Genomic DNA, 16081 nt, shown 5'->3' on the forward strand with positions numbered 1-16081 from the left:
TTAAGACATTCCTTCTAAAACCAAATAGGGGAGACGAAAATTTGTGAAGGCATTAAAGCAAACTGCTATCTTGATCCTCTAGATTTCCAAAAATTTATTCTTCATTGGCAAGCTCTTCCCAGGTAATTTTTTGTTTGAGTCCTACCAGATTTCATATATTTCAAATATTTCAAAACAAAGATTTATACTTCTTCTAAGAACTTTTAAACTTTAATTGATGGTTAACATCACTTGAATAAACATATATCAATACTAACTTCTTGTGCTAGAACGAATTTTTCAATATATTAGACTCTTGAGTATCCGGAAGCTTTATTAAAATCTAGTAGCAGCCTAGAGACATATAGAAACTAAGCAAAAGACCAGGAATGGTGTTTGCCTCGTAAGTTATAATTAACTAGCTCTAGCTTACAGTTAAATACTTCTGATTTTTTTGGTTATTATGCAAACAGTCTAAATTAACCTAATATATATTGGCATGATTATGAGCAACCACACTGGCTGAACTGCTCAACCTCAGTAGGGTTATTACAGAGCTATAGGGTTGAGGCTATCATGGATGACCTTAGGTGTTACATATATGATTTCCAGCAACTCTCTGCTCTGTTTTTACAAATAAAATTTAATCCTTACCAGAGGCACTTGATACATCTCTCCTTTCAATATGTAACTGAATAAGTTATCATGAATTTGAACTTTATTATATAAAAAGACTAGATGTATATGAGCATATCTTATACATTCATGTGTAACATTAGTAATTACAGCTACTTTCCTGTTATTATATGGTGGGAGTTTAACATGTAATTTAATCATAATCAAGTGTCTCACTATCTCTATCAGAGACTATTACATCCAATAAGTAGAACACATAAAATCACATCACCTAAAGTTTCAAACAAATAGATGTCGCACATGAATAAGTAACAAACCTGTACTATTTGTTTGCTATACTATAAGGAGACTGTTGTTCCATCTGCAACTTTAATATATTGTAGAGAAAAAGAACTACAAGCTAAATAGAGAGAAAGATAAACAAAGCTAAAATATCGCAATTAAGAAAAGTAGAGCTCTTTAATTTTAAGAATAATATAAGAAGAAAATAACGCATGCCTTTGCATAATACATACTCTTGCACAAATATAACATGCCAGTAACACAACCAAAATCAAACAACAATTGTCCTGTACAAAAATAAATTCAAAATAGTTAGTAATTTAAAAATCATACAGTGCTCCTTATAACAAATAACGGTTTCAATTTTATAAAAACCCCAATTTTAAAAACAAGGGTTTCAATTAAAAAAACCCAATTTGAAAAACTAGGGTTTTCAAGCTTGGGTTTTGAGGTTGAGAATATGAGAGTAGAGAGAGCTGAAGGCCAATTTCAGTTTCTAAAATGAATGTCGAGGAGAGATAAGCGGGGAAAGATAACTGAAGTAAGATGATGAGAGTAAATAGAATTGATATGAGATGAGTTGAGCACAGAGATGATGCTGAGACGATGGTAAGAGGGGCTCCTTGACGATGAGAGGGATTACAGAGGGGGAGATTTTGAGAGTGAGAGAGTCGATGGTGATAGGGATCGAGAGAGAATTATTCAGAGAGAGGGGGGTTTAGTTTTTCTTTTAATTTTTGTGATTGATAGATGAAAGAGGGGGAACAAAATGATTATGGGAGGGAGTAAAATTTGGGTAAAGAGGGAATATTTTGGCTAAGGGGGAAAAAATTTGGGATTGCCGCGCATTCAATTTTTTTTATAGAACTTAAGACATCAGTTTTAAAATAAATGATGTCATAAAAATAGAAAGACATCACATTTACGCGGGATGATATCTATTTAACATCAGACATCAGTGGCATGACTGGACGATGTCTAATGTGTGATGTCTATTAACCTTTTTCTTGTAGTGCTTGTTGGAGAATTTTGGAGTCATCCTGCACTTTGCACCCAAGAGTTTGGGATCACCTGTCCTTTTATCTGGTGGGTTATCCTCATTCGGGGGACAGAGATGTGTCCGGCACTTGGGGTGAACCGTGGCTATACCCGCGTCCGTAAATCAAGGGAGATAGCTGTAGCGGAGTGTTATCCTTGCGCAGGGAGATGCACTATCCGTGAAGTCCTGCGATTACGGACGAGCCTTGGGCTTTCGCGGTTGGGCCTCATAGTTGGACATTTCTAAAGCCAGCGCAAGACGGACTTTGGATGGGCTTCTACCGGGCCTAGGAATAAGAAGTTTAAGCCCATTAGATTTCTTGTTCCACAAGAACTACGTCAGGCTTGATCCCTATATAAAGGGTACGTAGGCACATTGAGAGGGTAAGAAGCTGAGAGCTGATAAGAGAACCACCACTTACTCTGATCAATTTCAGCCTAAACAACCACAAACCACCACACAACGCTTGATTTCCCGGCAAAAAACCACCGTCATAGATCTTAATTCAGGCGAGAAACCTAATTTTTGTTGTTACCAAATTCCTCCGTCAACATATATAATCAGGTATATATAATCCTTATGATTATACCAAATCGTTAGATTTTGTCTTCAAAAAAGTTACATCTTTTGGCAATATGAAAATTTGTTCTTTATTATGTACTCGTTCAATTATGATTATTATTTTAGATATCGCATGTCTTATGATTAATGAAATGTTTTACTTTTAGAAAGAAATTGTCTAAACGGTTAAATTGTTCGTGAGTCATTTGAACTCGACTCATAAAATATATGAATTTGCTTGGTAACCGACTCAAACTCGAGTTATTCAAATTTTTTACCGAGCTAAATTTGAGCTTCAAGTAAGCAGACTCATAAAATTTGTGAATTTAATCGAGTATTTATTACTTTTAATTTTTATATATTATAAATATAATTTCATGTAAAAATATTTATATATATTTATCGAGCCAACTTCAAATGAAACCAATAATATTTTGATATTTTGTTAATGTATTAGTGAAATCGATTAGAAATTGAACTTATTGAACTTTTTAGAAACCGAGATTGGTGCTTAAAATGGAAGACTCGGTGGAGCCTGAGGCGCAAACAGAATATTAGTCTTGGAAAAGATTTACCACAGGGAATAGTTTGGTTAATGGAATAATATGTTGGGGAGAAAACGGGGGATGTTTGACAAAGTTAGATGGTTCGTAGTTGACCGTGCAGTTTAAAGGTCCAAGACTCAAAACCAAACAATACGTGGAATAATTAGCAAAAGTACTCAAAGCCAAACAAGGTTTTCTATATTTTCGCAGCAACCTCGTAGTCTCCGTTGTCCAAATATCCAGCTTCGAGTCTTACGTTAGTACATACTCTGTATCCCCCGTTTCTCACTTCTTCTTCTTACCTTCTTCCAACACACGCATCCTCTTCAAACACACACAATATACTTCTATTGTGTGTGTATGTGAAGAAACAAGATACAAGAACTCTGTCTTCTTGTTTATGTGTGTGTTATCATTTCATATCAAGTCTTGTGAAATTTTATGTTTAAACGGATGTCGTCATCATCATCATCTTCTTCTTTGTCACACTCCATGTTGAAAAGCCGGAACAGTACTGGAAAAGTGTCACCTAAATGGATTGTACTGTCTTGTATCTTCACTTTTGCCCTTGGCATGCTCGTCTCCAACAGGTACCTTCTACTTTTATATTTATTTTACATGCATGTACAAAGATACATAATTCGATTAATTTATTAAGTTCTAGAGTCTTTTAATCAGTTAATTTGTTTAAAATACCCAACTCTTTATCAGCAAAGAATATTTGTTGCTTAATATGTGATTAGAAATGATTAATATTTCTAGACAGCAGACCTTTTCTCTGGTTCCTAGGGAGTGATTTTTTGTTCAATTGATGCATGATTTCTCCCCTTTCATTTTGAGACATCATAGTAAATAGCAGAACTAAACTGGTCCTGGACTCGAAAGCTGACTTAAATTTACTTATCTTTGGTTTTAGACCGGTGACCTTTTGGTTTAAATTTACAGTATCCCGTGTGATGAATGGGATCTTAAGTGGTTCGGTCTGATTGCTGGTGTTAGCTGTAACTTTTGATGTTGTGCAGAGTATGGCTTCTTCCTGAATCCAATGACCAAATTATGTGGCCGCTGCAGCGTGATCAAGATTTGCAGCTTCTTTCTCATGATTGCACAACACAGAAGGTCCTCTTTCTCCTATCCCTTTTATGTACTATAGTCTTTAGGTCGTCTGTACAAGTTCATAATTTTCTTCACCCTCTTAATCTGCGACATCCATCTCATTGTGGTCGGTATTGTTTCAGAACAACGAGATATTAGGACAGTTTCAGAAAACCCATGAAGTAATACAGTGAGTTTGTTGGCTATTATTTATTCATTATGTTTCATCAAGTTCTCTTCTGGACTAAAAGTAGTCACAAAATTCATTTATTAACCATATCTAATTTCAATTTTTTAAAATCGTTTATGCAAGGGAGACCTAGATAGCTGAAATGACAGGAACCAATAAATAAATATATATATATATATATATCAAAATTTAAATGACTAGTTTTAATTCTACGTAAAACAGTATGTAAATTGTTGGTGGCCTTTTAGATCACTGGACAATTCAATTGGTGAGTTACGAATGGAGCTTCCTTCTGTTGAAAGAATGAGCAGCGGAGAGCTGTCTGATAAGGTTACCAATACCACAAAGCAAAAAGCATTTATGGTTATCGGGATAAATACTGCCTTCAGCAGTAGAAAGAGGCGTGATTCTGTTAGACAGACCTGGATGCCTCAAGGTATTTTTTCTTTTCTACTTGTATTATACTTGTGTACCTATAGGCTATATAGGTATACATTTAATTGTTTAGGACTGTTCTATAATAACTTGTGTTTTTACTAGGTGAGAAGCTATTAAAACTTGAGAAGGAAAAGGGGATTGTTGTTCGTTTTATGATTGGCCACAGGTATCTGCCCTTGTATCGTTAATTCAAAGAACAATCACTACATCATCTTATAATGCAGCACTCAATTTATAATTTGAATAAGCCTTTCACTCAAAATGAAATTAAATAAAGACTATGTAATGTATATAAACAAAGATCCACACTCTATTCTGCTATTTCAAGGTTTTCTTTCTATCTGTTTTTGCTGGTATTAATTGAGCAAGTCTTGAAACTTTAGAACAAGATCTCAGCGTAACTAGTTAACACAGAAAGTGGCGTTCAACATAAACCTTATATCCAGAAACTACTAGTCAATTACAAGTCTTCGGATCATATTTATCTCTAATAAATTGCTCTGGCTTAGGACTTTTGCTGATCGTAAAACTCTACATCTCTGTTTTTCAATAACTTCCCAGTCTTGGCTGCTGGATATCAGTATGACAGCAAAGAAATGTGACTAAAACCGAAAGCTGGACCTTTAGTTTTGATAAATTGAAACTGTTCTACATAAGAAAAGAAATGTCATTAGAATCAGGATTAAAACAATTAGAACATTACTTGAAATATCTACTCTTTCTTCTTCAAAGTTGTTACCTGAATTGGACCTTTAGTTGTACGCAGGCTAAATAATTAATAATTAATTTTTCCACTTATTAATGCAGCGCGACATCAAATAGCATTTTAGATCGTGCAATTGATTCGGAAGATGCTCAGCACAAGGACTTTCTAAGGCTGGTGAGTTTTGACACAGTTTTTATGATTAAGCACTAGTATTATATGTTCAAGCGCTGACAAGTTATCATAAATAGGATCATGTGGAAGGTTATCATGAATTATCTGCAAAGACAAAAACATTTTTGTCAACAGCATACGCTAAGTGGGATGCAGATTTTTATGTCAAGATTGATGATGATGTTCACGTAAATTTGGGTATGTCTCTAAACCTATGTCACTGCCGTCTCTGCTCATCATCCCTAAACCTTAAACTCCCTCTGTCAAATGCATGATCAAGTTTGAAAAATTAAAGATATTTAAATTATCTTCAAAATCAAGTATGATGACACTCATTGATGCTGCATAGAATTTGTAATGGGTATCCATCGTTTTATCAAGTTTAATCAAATAAAGTTGTAATTGTTTTATTAAGTTTAATCAAGTAAAGTTGTATTGTTATTGAGTATTATCAGGAGTATTTACTTTGAGGGTGAAAGGTGGAGTTTCTGTTGGTCAAGTGTCATTGGGTATAAATTGAATATATTGCAAGTTTTGATACCAGTTGTCCAGTCATGTTCAGTTAAAAAAAAGGAAAATACTGGCATTAGTTCATATTCTGACTAGCATATTGATTTTTAATTTATTATTGATAATTTGATATCCATGGATAAGGTGCGTATTGCTTTATTTATTTAATTAATACTGCGATGCAGGTATGCTAGCTGCAACTCTTGCCCGCCATCGTTTAAAACCTAGGGTATATATAGGATGTATGAAATCTGGACCGGTTTTATCCCGAAAGTAAGCTTTAAAAGAATTTAGATCTTTTTATAATCTTTGTAGCTTCTGCTGTTGTAATCAACAAGCTCGTGTTCTCTGTAGGAATGTTAAGTACCATGAGCCTGAGTTCTGGAAATTTGGAGAGGAGGGTAACAAATACTTTCGGCATGCAACTGGGCAAATCTATGCAGTCTCAAAGAATCTAGCAAAATACGTCTCTGATAACCAGTAAGAAATTGATTACTTGTATTTTACTGTAAATCAACATTTTTGAGTAAAACTTGGCATACTACTACTATTAGTCTATTATTGCCACTTGCTTTCAAGGATTCACCAAGCAAATAGGGTTGAGGAGTTGTTAGTATGTTAATTAATTGCACTGTTTGTATGTTTTCTTGAGATGTATTTACAGATTAATGCTAGAAAGTAATTGAATACGAAGAAGTTATTTCATTGTCATTAGCAACCTTCAAAGTCCTTTCTGCTAAGTATTTCATGAAGCAATATATTTCTTTTATCGATAAAAAATTGGCGACGACTGATTTCAGGGCCATACTGCATAAATATGCTAATGAAGATGTCTCACTTGGTGCTTGGTTTATTGGTCTCGAGGTGGAGCACATTAATGAACACTCCATGTGTTGTGGAACTCCCCCAGGTATGACATTTTTAGTGGATTTTATATCACAAATTAATATTAAAAGAAAAAGTTACCAATTCAGTGGCGAATTTTCCAGAATGTGAATGGAAAGCACAAGCAGGCAGTGTTTGTGTAGCTTCATTTGACTGGTCCTGCAGTGGAATTTGCAAATCAGTGGATAGAATCAAGGAAGTGCATGCTAAGTGTAGTGAGGATGCTTCAGCAATCTGGGGGGTTTTGTTATGACGCTAATAGGCTATCTCGGCTGTTATCTGAAAATTTTAATCAAATACTGAAGTGAGTTTGGAGAAGCTATTAGCTTGTCAACGGTACTCTGCAAGAATGCACATATATGTTTATTCACCTAAATGTGCAGAAGTGCAGATGAAGTCATTCTCTACTTGTAGTTGGTTAGTCGCTGCAATGTTTCCGTACAAGCTTAGATAGAAAAAGATAGTCTTTCGGATGAATATCAATATATGACACATAGTTTGTATCTTTGGTGATAATCATAGATTTGAAGTGTTTCAGTTTTACATTTGGTGCATAACTGTCTGTGTGAGAATGTACATTTGCATCTGAATTCAGATTGATTATGTATGGTAGCAAGTATATTAAGAACTCTTCATGATTCTTCTCAGGCACAAATTACAAACTGACTGACAACTGTCTGCTACTCTTTACACTAAAATATAGCACCTGTCATCATATTGTTGTGTTTTATGCAGTGATTAAATGTTTGTTTGCTATTCATCGATTTAATTCCCTATTATTCGCATTTTATAGAGAAACTAGGATTAAATCGCTTAGCAAAAACCATCCTCCAACCGTGATCCTCCAATGATTGACCAAATAACATACTTGCTCAGTTTCAAAATAAGTACTCCCTCCGTCCCATTATACATTTCCTATTTTGAATTCTGATACTATTCTTGGTAAACGATTGAATTCATATTTATGAGTATTTTAATATAATGAAATTTTTATATTTAATATTAATACGAAATTAAAAATATTAACAATCAAAAGTGTGCATTGGTAAACGTATCCAACACAAATACAAATAAGAATCAGACGGAGGGACACTTAGTTTAAGGGAAAATAAAAAAGACTTATTCACAAATAGTGACGTGGATATAACATATGTATTATGTGGTGTCATCAAAAAAATAATTAAGTTGAAAAGAACAACTCAAAAATGGTATATTAACATAAAAATGTAAGACATATAAGTACATTTCTTTTATTTTATAATACAAAATTTTCATCTTTCTTCTTATTTTCAATTAGAAAGATTTAAAATTTCAATTTTTTTATTAAAGTCAAGATTGTATTTCATCGAATTGAGTTTGAAATTTAAACTTAATAGCGCCGAAACAAACACTTAAACACACTCCCAAAACTAGGGCTCATCCATAAACAAAATTTGTGTGTGTGTGTGTGTTTTTAGAGATGGAATCAAGAGCTAGGGAATGGATAAAAGCAGATGAAAGCGCAAAAGAAATGTTATCTAGGGTTCTAATACACTTTGTTTTACCACCTCCTTTACACACCTTTCCTTTTCGCCCCGGTAATGTCGTTGAGGTTGTGGGCCCCACTCCTTCCGCCAAAACTCACATTCTTATGCAGGTATTAATCTCTCTCTCTCTCTCTCTCTCTCTCTCTCTCTCTCTCTCTCTCTCTCTCTCTCTCTCTCTCCCTCTCCCTCTCTCTCTCTCTCTCTCCCTCTCTCTCTCTCTCTCCCTCTCCCTCCCTCTCTCGCTCGCTCTCCCTCCCTCTCTCCCTCCCTCCCTCTCTCTCCCTCTTTCTCTCTCTCTCTCTCAGTTTATGCATATAATATCGAATTTATTACTTGTCGATTTTAATCATTTCGATTTTGTATAATTTTGTTAAATTTCGACTAGGCACTTGAATAACTCGTTGTGGAGCTACTAAAATTGAATTGTAATTTGGTTCCAACACAACTGTGGAAGCTTGTATTAGTATATTCAACATTTTAAAAAGGGAAGGAATATGTATGATTTGTTGTTGAGCTTCTAACAGAATAAAATCGTAATTTGGTGCTAATACAACTGTCGAATCATGTAATAGTATATTTAACATTATAAAGGGGGAAGGGATCTGTATGATTTTTGTTGAGCTACTAACGGAATGCAGAATGTTTAGTTAATTGTATCGTAGAGTGATAGTGTTTTAGGTTTGACAGTATTGTTAAGACATAATATATGATATTTACTTTGATTATGTAATTGCTTAGAAAAGTGAGGATTGTAAGTTGTTTTTTTACTTAGGCTGCAATACGATGTATTCTTCCCAAAGAGTGGAATGGTGTTTGTTATGGAGGTCTAGATCACGTAGTGATGTTTATTGATTTGGATTGTCGTTTTGACATTTTACACTTTTCACGGTTACTGGAGCATCAGATTAGAATAGCTCAAGGTATGCTTTCAACCCCTTTTGTAGTTGCTTTTATGCCTCACTATGTTGTGGTTACTTATTTTCGAGATTGGCTTCATGCTTTATGAAACGTTCCGTCTGCTATTTCTTTTGGGTGTTTAGTTTTAATTATCACAAGGCACCACCATTCTGTTGACACTTGCCCAGATCTGTAATTTGAGCTCACATTATGACTATAGGCTGCATAAAAGTTTTTACGTGTTGATATAATAACAAGAAAAAGCTCGTCTACTACAAAGGAATGAATAAGAGAGAACCAAAAATTCAATGAATCATATAAAATTTATTTCTGACATGATGCGTATTCAGTAATATTCAAGATCAGTTTTAGTGATGTAGAGAATGGACCCCAGAGCAGTAATAAATAGAGAGGATAGTTTCTATTTACTGAAGTAGATGTGATTCTAATTTCCTAGCTTCTCTCGAACTTATTGCGTGTCGCTTGAGAACTATTGTCATCTACCTCTCGGTCCTCTCCTGTACAGGCCTTCATTCCATTTCTGCACTAGTTATGCGTGATAGGCACAAATTAAATTAATAGCTTTAAATTATAGTTCTCTTACAAACTTTATGTCAATTTGCTGAATGAGTTGTAGTGCTCTTGGATATTGTTTAGGACTCAAATTCAATGAAGAGATGGGCAAAAATGAAGCAGACTCAGCTAAATATATATTGAAAAAGGATTCACTTGGTGGTAATGTGAAGAGCTTAACTTCCATGTGCTTAAGAAGGTTCTTCTATGTTCGTTGTTATAATAGTCTCCAGTTTCTTGCGACTCTTAAGGTTGGATCCTTGGTCTGTTATTATCAGTGTTCTAAATAACAAAAAGAAAATTATTAATTAGTTCATAGATCATGCTTAAACCTGAGAGTTAGATGAGTTTCTGACTCAAAATCATGAAAATAGTCAATTTGGACTATATATTGAGATAAAAGAGTGAATTTTGAAAGGTTCTTAAATATAATTAAGTTATTATGTTAGTTCTATTTTTTTATACTTTTTTATTTTTTTTGGAATTTTGAATGCCAAATCCGAGTTTGACCCGAGTTATGCCAAGTTTGACCCTAGTTAAGCTAAACACTGGGTTATTACCCGAGTAATGGAAAATCAGCTCGGAAATGAGTCGGAGCCGAGTCGGCCGATTTTTAGAACACCTGCGCTTATTATGAAGAGTTCCTTTTTCTCCCCCGTAGTATATTATTATTTTTTTACATTAACAGTCTGAGATGTTTTTTTACTTCATTAGAGCAACTCCAACAGCTTAGCTATTTGGAGTCTTAAAGTCAAATATAAGAAACATGGAGAAAAAAACTACTACAACAGTATCCTAGTGATTCCTTAAATCACTAAGATCCACTAAGATCCACTAAGATCTTCTTCCTATTCCTTATCTTTAGCTAACCTCTCTCCTCTTCTAACTTTTATTTTATAATATATATTTGAAAGAAACACTTTTTCTTTCTTTACTTTATGTAATAATGTTACTTTTTAATGATTAAATATTGTATAAGGAATGAATATAGGGAATATTGTTGGAGTTGAGAATAGCTATTGATGTCTTAAGTTATTAAGATCCAATATTTTATATTAAATTTAGGGAATGAACTAAAAAGATGCTGGAGATGCTCTTAGATTTACCAAGTCACATGTGAATTGGCGGCCTGGAAGAAAGTGGTTTTAGTTGGCGAGAAAATTCTGTTTTGGGATAAAAATCAATGTAACATATACCGAAACAATTTGACTAGAAAATGTGGTAAGATAAAGAACTTAAATGTTAAATATTAGAGCAACAAAAAATGGTAGAGTAAGAGTGTTTTCCTGCACGTTCTTTAATTCTAAATGCTATGGTCATAGTCTGCTACAGATTAAGAGTGATTAAAGAAATTTCAGCAAGAAAAACTAATATAAGTGCACATGCGTGACTATGTCGGAAAGTGTGTCCCACAAGGAGATTTTACAAGAACGCGATCGAAATATATGTCCGGGGATGCTGTGGAATCGTGGATGTAGTATTTTAGAATAATTAAAACAGTAGCAGGAATTGAATAACAAAACTTATTGCAGTATTTAGAGGACGGATTTCACCAGATATGTTAAACAATTTTTTTCCTTCTATATTTCATATTGCATTTCTTATATTAGGTTATTACTTATTACCAGTGATAGGAAATCATTAACATGCAAAATAAGGACAACTAGTAATTCTGGACCATATGAGAATCTCAAAATAGACGAAATTTCTTATTTGCAATAATACAATTTTGACGATGGGAGAGAAGAAAAAGTGTTACCCTGTATTAAAATTGTTTTAAATGCTATGGATTTCAGACAATGCATATGCAAATACAGGAGCGAAAAGAAAATCATGGCATTGGGGTTCACGTGCTTATGATTGACAGGTTTGTATTTTATTATGTACTAGTCTTGCATTCCTCATGTTCATCGAGAAATCAATCTATAAATGTAATGACCTCAGCTATCATCATGATTGAGAAATCAATCTATCAATGTAACGGCCTAATCGATTTACTTGCTTTATGTAATTGATTCCGATATTGTATCATTAACGAACAATGTAAAACAGTCGGTAAGAGAAGTTACACTGTAGTTCCTTGCGGTGCATCAACTTTCGAACATAAGGCATTTTTGTTACTGAGTCATTTGCATGATAATGTGGAACATTTTGTTTATTCGTGCATAATAACTTGTAACTTCTTAAGTTTACAGACTACAATAATTTTCATTGAATACAAAGTTCCTTGTTATGTTGTTGTATCCACAATCCAGTGGGATGTCTGCTGTTAAAATTTCAATTGATGTCTTCTTCTATGTATTTTTTGACTCTTGTTCACAGAAGCAATGTGCAATTTATAGATAACATCCAAAACTGTAATTTTGGGTTGTTAGTGCAAACTTTTGGCCTTTCAGTTAATTGAGTCCTCAAACAAATCTAGGCAAGAGAGTCGCATGAGATTCAATGGTTACAAGGAGGAAGCTCTCATTAATGTCATAACATAAGAACAACAAATATACAAATATTGTCGTGGCAGCCCATACTAGATTCATTTGGAGTTTCCACAGTTAACGACACAGTCAGTATCAGTACTGCTCCTTTTGTTCATTGGGATCGAGTTAGTGATCACTTTCTAAGACATGAAAGATGACCTTAGTTTGTGTTGCTCGATAGTTCGGGTGTAACAGATATTCTCTTTGCTATAAATGCCTTTTCTAATGTCAACTTTAATTTTAATAGTTGAGATAAATTATTGTGACAGTTTCACTTTATTTGCATTATTACTGGAAGTATTTGTCGGAATATATTTTCTTTTCTGCACTAATGCTTCTTCAGACCTAGCAGTGACAAGTACAGAGTAGTCAAAATAAGTCACTGTAATATTGCATTGTTTTTATTCCACCAGTATTGGAGCTTTCTACTGGACGGATCGTGCTCTGTCATCCTTGTCATTAGGGGATGTGAATAGGTACAGATGATGTGATGCATTTCTTATATTCTGCACCGGAAGCTAATAATTTTGTTAACTGCATCTCCCGTCTGTTTTTATCGTTCTAGCTGGCCTTGTTTTAATCTGACCTCTGCATTGTGCAAGGTACTAGCTTCCTGATATAGATCATATAGTTGCTGGTCTCTTGAGACTCTAATAGTTTGCTAAATTCCAGGACTTTCACTGCATTAAAAGAAAGTAGAAAAAAAGATACTTGGTTGGCTTGGCAAGTTGTTTTGTTTCTTTATTCTGATATACATCTTCTAGGAATCAGTTTTTGGCAGAAACATGACTCAGTCTGCTTTAGGAAAAGTTAGAACTAAACCCTTGTATTCTAAAATTATGGAAACCGTAAAACCGCTTTGGGACAGCATGCATAACATCATAAATGGACGAGTTCCGTCATCTAACCCCTTTTAACATTAAAACTAAGAACTTTACTCGATTCTTCTAAAAAAAAATATGGACAGTTTTGTTTGTTTACCAAACAATGTTCCCTGAATTTATTGGTCCATATTCCTGTCGAACATAATGCCACTATTATCCGTCTACTTTACTAATTACGATGTTGCAGGTTTAAAATATTCAACCATGGTCCTTGCACTTTGTTAGGAGTCTTTTTCTTGGCACTTTCTCTACTTGTAATTTTAGTCTATAAATTAAAATAAAGTAAGCTTGCAACTCGCTTCTTATAATTTTAGTCTATTAGATCTTACCAGCTTTCTGGTTATTGGGTACTCTTCTTTTATAGTTCACTGGTGTATTTCACATAAACAAGATTATATTTTTTGTTATTTTTTCAACAGTGATACATATCAGTGCTGATTCGTAGACTTTGACCATGTTTTCAAAGACAGTGGGAAGAAGATTAATTAGGAGGAGCCACTCATTCAGTTACTTATCTTAGCATGAAAATCAGCATGTTCACATTTCTATGGTTATCTTATTTGTAGGAAAGGTCTCTCTCTTCAAGCTGTGTCAGAAATTGTAGTGGAGGAAATACGGAAGCTTCTGAAGTTGCATCGCGTGCTTATTTTGACTACTAAAACAGTAAATTTACAGGACAGATTTCTCACACATGAAATAAAGAGGTTAGATACTGAACTTTCAGATGATTGTATCTGCTGTATTTATGAGACAGTTAAACAGAATATGAATATATAGTTGCCTATCCAGAATTCATGTTATAATTTTAAAGCTTTTTTATTTTGAAATTATTTTTTACCAAATATATAATATTTCTTTCTCATAGTGCTCCAAGTAAAGTGTTCTCAGAAGACACCTCATGTTCGAGGGCTACAAGAAGCAAACCTCAAAATATTCCGTACCGTGAATATATGCCGTTCGTTTGGCAGGTAGCTCTCTACTGACACAACTTGTAACTCTAGAATAAGAAATTAATTATATTAATTTCAAGTGATATGTGCATGCATTATCTGTTATATTATGTTTGCATTATCTGTTATATTATGTTTTATATATTTATACCCACTGGTATAAAATATGGAAATATATTCTAATGGTTATTTTTCTTGTTTGGTAATACACACACACACGTGTTTGTTTGAGTGTGTAACTTTCCATATTTCTTGAGATAACAAATCTAATGGCGTTTTAATGGTCAAATTATAGTAAGTTTGCTAAGTTTTGACCAAAACTACAAATTATTTTGCTTTAGTAAATTTTTTAATATTTGGGTTGAAAGAGGGTCATGTACAGTAACTTATGATATCCACATTGAACATGGTTGAAGATAGGGGTGATACGTTTTATGTTCTCTGGTAAATTTTGTCATCACAGAGGTCAGTGACTTGGCCACATTAAGCTTGATATTGTATTTGATAACAGGATAGTCAATCATTTCTGAACCCAGACAAGTAGATTAGTTAAATACGGGGAAGTTCAAATTCTGGTTTTGCAGTTCTGATTTACTCCTAGGGTTCGTGGCAGACGGTGTAACTCTTTCGCATACTTTTGTTTTGGTTTTGAGTTTGATTATCGCTCTATTCTTGCCGGAAGATATCTTATGTAAATCTATATATTTTCTACAGAATTTTGTTACTCACAGAGTACTCATCAGACCTTCAGGTTTGGATGCCATATACATTAAATTCTTCAGAAAATATAGCCTAGTTTATCTCCTTATTTCTTATTCAGCAAATGGATGGATGTAGTGTTAATGTTTAGTATTGTTTCCTTCAGATGATGAAATTCAGAATCCTCCAATATTTTCATCTGAATGGTTGTTGCCCTTGTTAAATACAATTGAAAGATTTACTGCTGGAGATGTAAGTGACTGTTCTCGCAACTTATTTGTAACAATGTTAATGACATTTCCTGATTGTTTACCTTTTTTTTTTACCATCAGCATGGCACTCTTACTGTGCCCTCAAGGTGCATTGGCAAGAATTAAGATATGTGCTGCTGCTTGTTTCTTAGTATCAGAAGGACTATGCTGGTGTAGTACATAAGTTTGCTGAAGTTGAAGCATAAAGAGCTCAAAAAAGTTGTTCAGCATTTATTGTAGACTGTAGTTAGCCGGAAAATCTCAAGTCTGGTTAGCTTAAAATGTGCAATACATGACTACATGTACATATTCTGGATCATAAATGCTGTAGAAGATAAGTGTATAGACAAAACCATTTAGTTTTATTCTAATTGACCAACCTCTTCTCCTGAAAGGTTATTCCTTTTTTATATTTGTTTTTTTGGGCATGGGCCTATTTCTTTGTTGGGCTTGGGCCAGTCTCTCTTCCTTCTTGTGCTTGGGCTCAGCATAGAACTACGTAATTGGTTTTGTACTTTTTTGACAGGTATTGGGTTTTGTATTTAGAGTAAAAGTTTATATCTATAAATCTTAGTGGGTATCTTAGTCAACAAAGGTTGGTTAAGCTCATGTCTTCTAGTGCAAGCGGATGTGATTAAGGGCCTGTTTGTTTCCCACTTATAAGTTCGTAACGAGTGTTTGTCTCAACTTATAAGTTGATAAGCTGAATGTTAGATTTTTTTTCAACTTATTTTGATTTTTCTCCTTTTTATTAACTTTACTTTAAAAAAAATATGTTTTTAAATATTAA

The 16081-nt window shown here is 33.9% G+C and overlaps 2 protein-coding genes across 5 annotated transcripts; both read left to right on the plus strand.

Moving 5' to 3' along the window:
• Positions 1–3202: 3202 nt before the first annotated feature.
• LOC141711594 (beta-1,3-galactosyltransferase 7-like) lies at positions 3203–7672 on the plus strand. 2 transcript variants are annotated; one of them, XM_074514164.1, is made up of 11 exons: positions 3203–3632; positions 4065–4161; positions 4281–4327; positions 4576–4763; positions 4868–4931; positions 5573–5645; positions 5720–5840; positions 6338–6425; positions 6507–6632; positions 6953–7062; positions 7142–7672. In XM_074514164.1, exons 1-11 carry the CDS (start codon positions 3484–3486, stop codon positions 7288–7290), a joined length of 1212 nt encoding a protein of 403 aa, XP_074370265.1. In that variant the 5' UTR covers positions 3203–3483; the 3' UTR covers positions 7291–7672. The 2 variants fall into 2 exon arrangements, with proteins under 2 accessions (XP_074370265.1, XP_074370266.1); XM_074514165.1 differs by lacking the exon at positions 4281–4327.
• A 726-nt stretch (positions 7673–8398) lies between these two features.
• On the plus strand, positions 8399–15703 carry LOC141711597 (DNA repair protein XRCC2 homolog). Of its 3 annotated transcripts, none has more exons than XR_012571414.1 (10): positions 8399–8673; positions 9336–9483; positions 10118–10284; positions 11830–11900; positions 12921–12983; positions 13958–14095; positions 14257–14359; positions 14853–14959; positions 15056–15092; positions 15207–15292. XR_012571414.1 is itself a non-coding variant. In XM_074514168.1 (10 exons), exons 1-10 carry the CDS (start codon positions 8497–8499, stop codon positions 15415–15417), a joined length of 1035 nt encoding a protein of 344 aa, XP_074370269.1. In that variant the 5' UTR covers positions 8401–8496; the 3' UTR covers positions 15418–15703. The 3 variants fall into 3 exon arrangements, 2 of the variants coding, with proteins under 2 accessions (XP_074370271.1, XP_074370269.1); XM_074514168.1 differs by lacking the exon at positions 14853–14959 and adding an exon at positions 15373–15703 and having other exon boundaries at positions 8401–8673; XM_074514170.1 differs by lacking the exons at positions 12921–12983; positions 14853–14959 and adding an exon at positions 15373–15703 and having other exon boundaries at positions 8400–8673.
• Positions 15704–16081: the final 378 nt, after the last annotated feature.

Source organism: Apium graveolens, chromosome 3 (assembly GCF_009905375.1).
Source record: "Apium graveolens cultivar Ventura chromosome 3, ASM990537v1, whole genome shotgun sequence".
Classification (NCBI taxonomy): Eukaryota; Viridiplantae; Streptophyta; class Magnoliopsida; order Apiales; family Apiaceae; genus Apium; species Apium graveolens.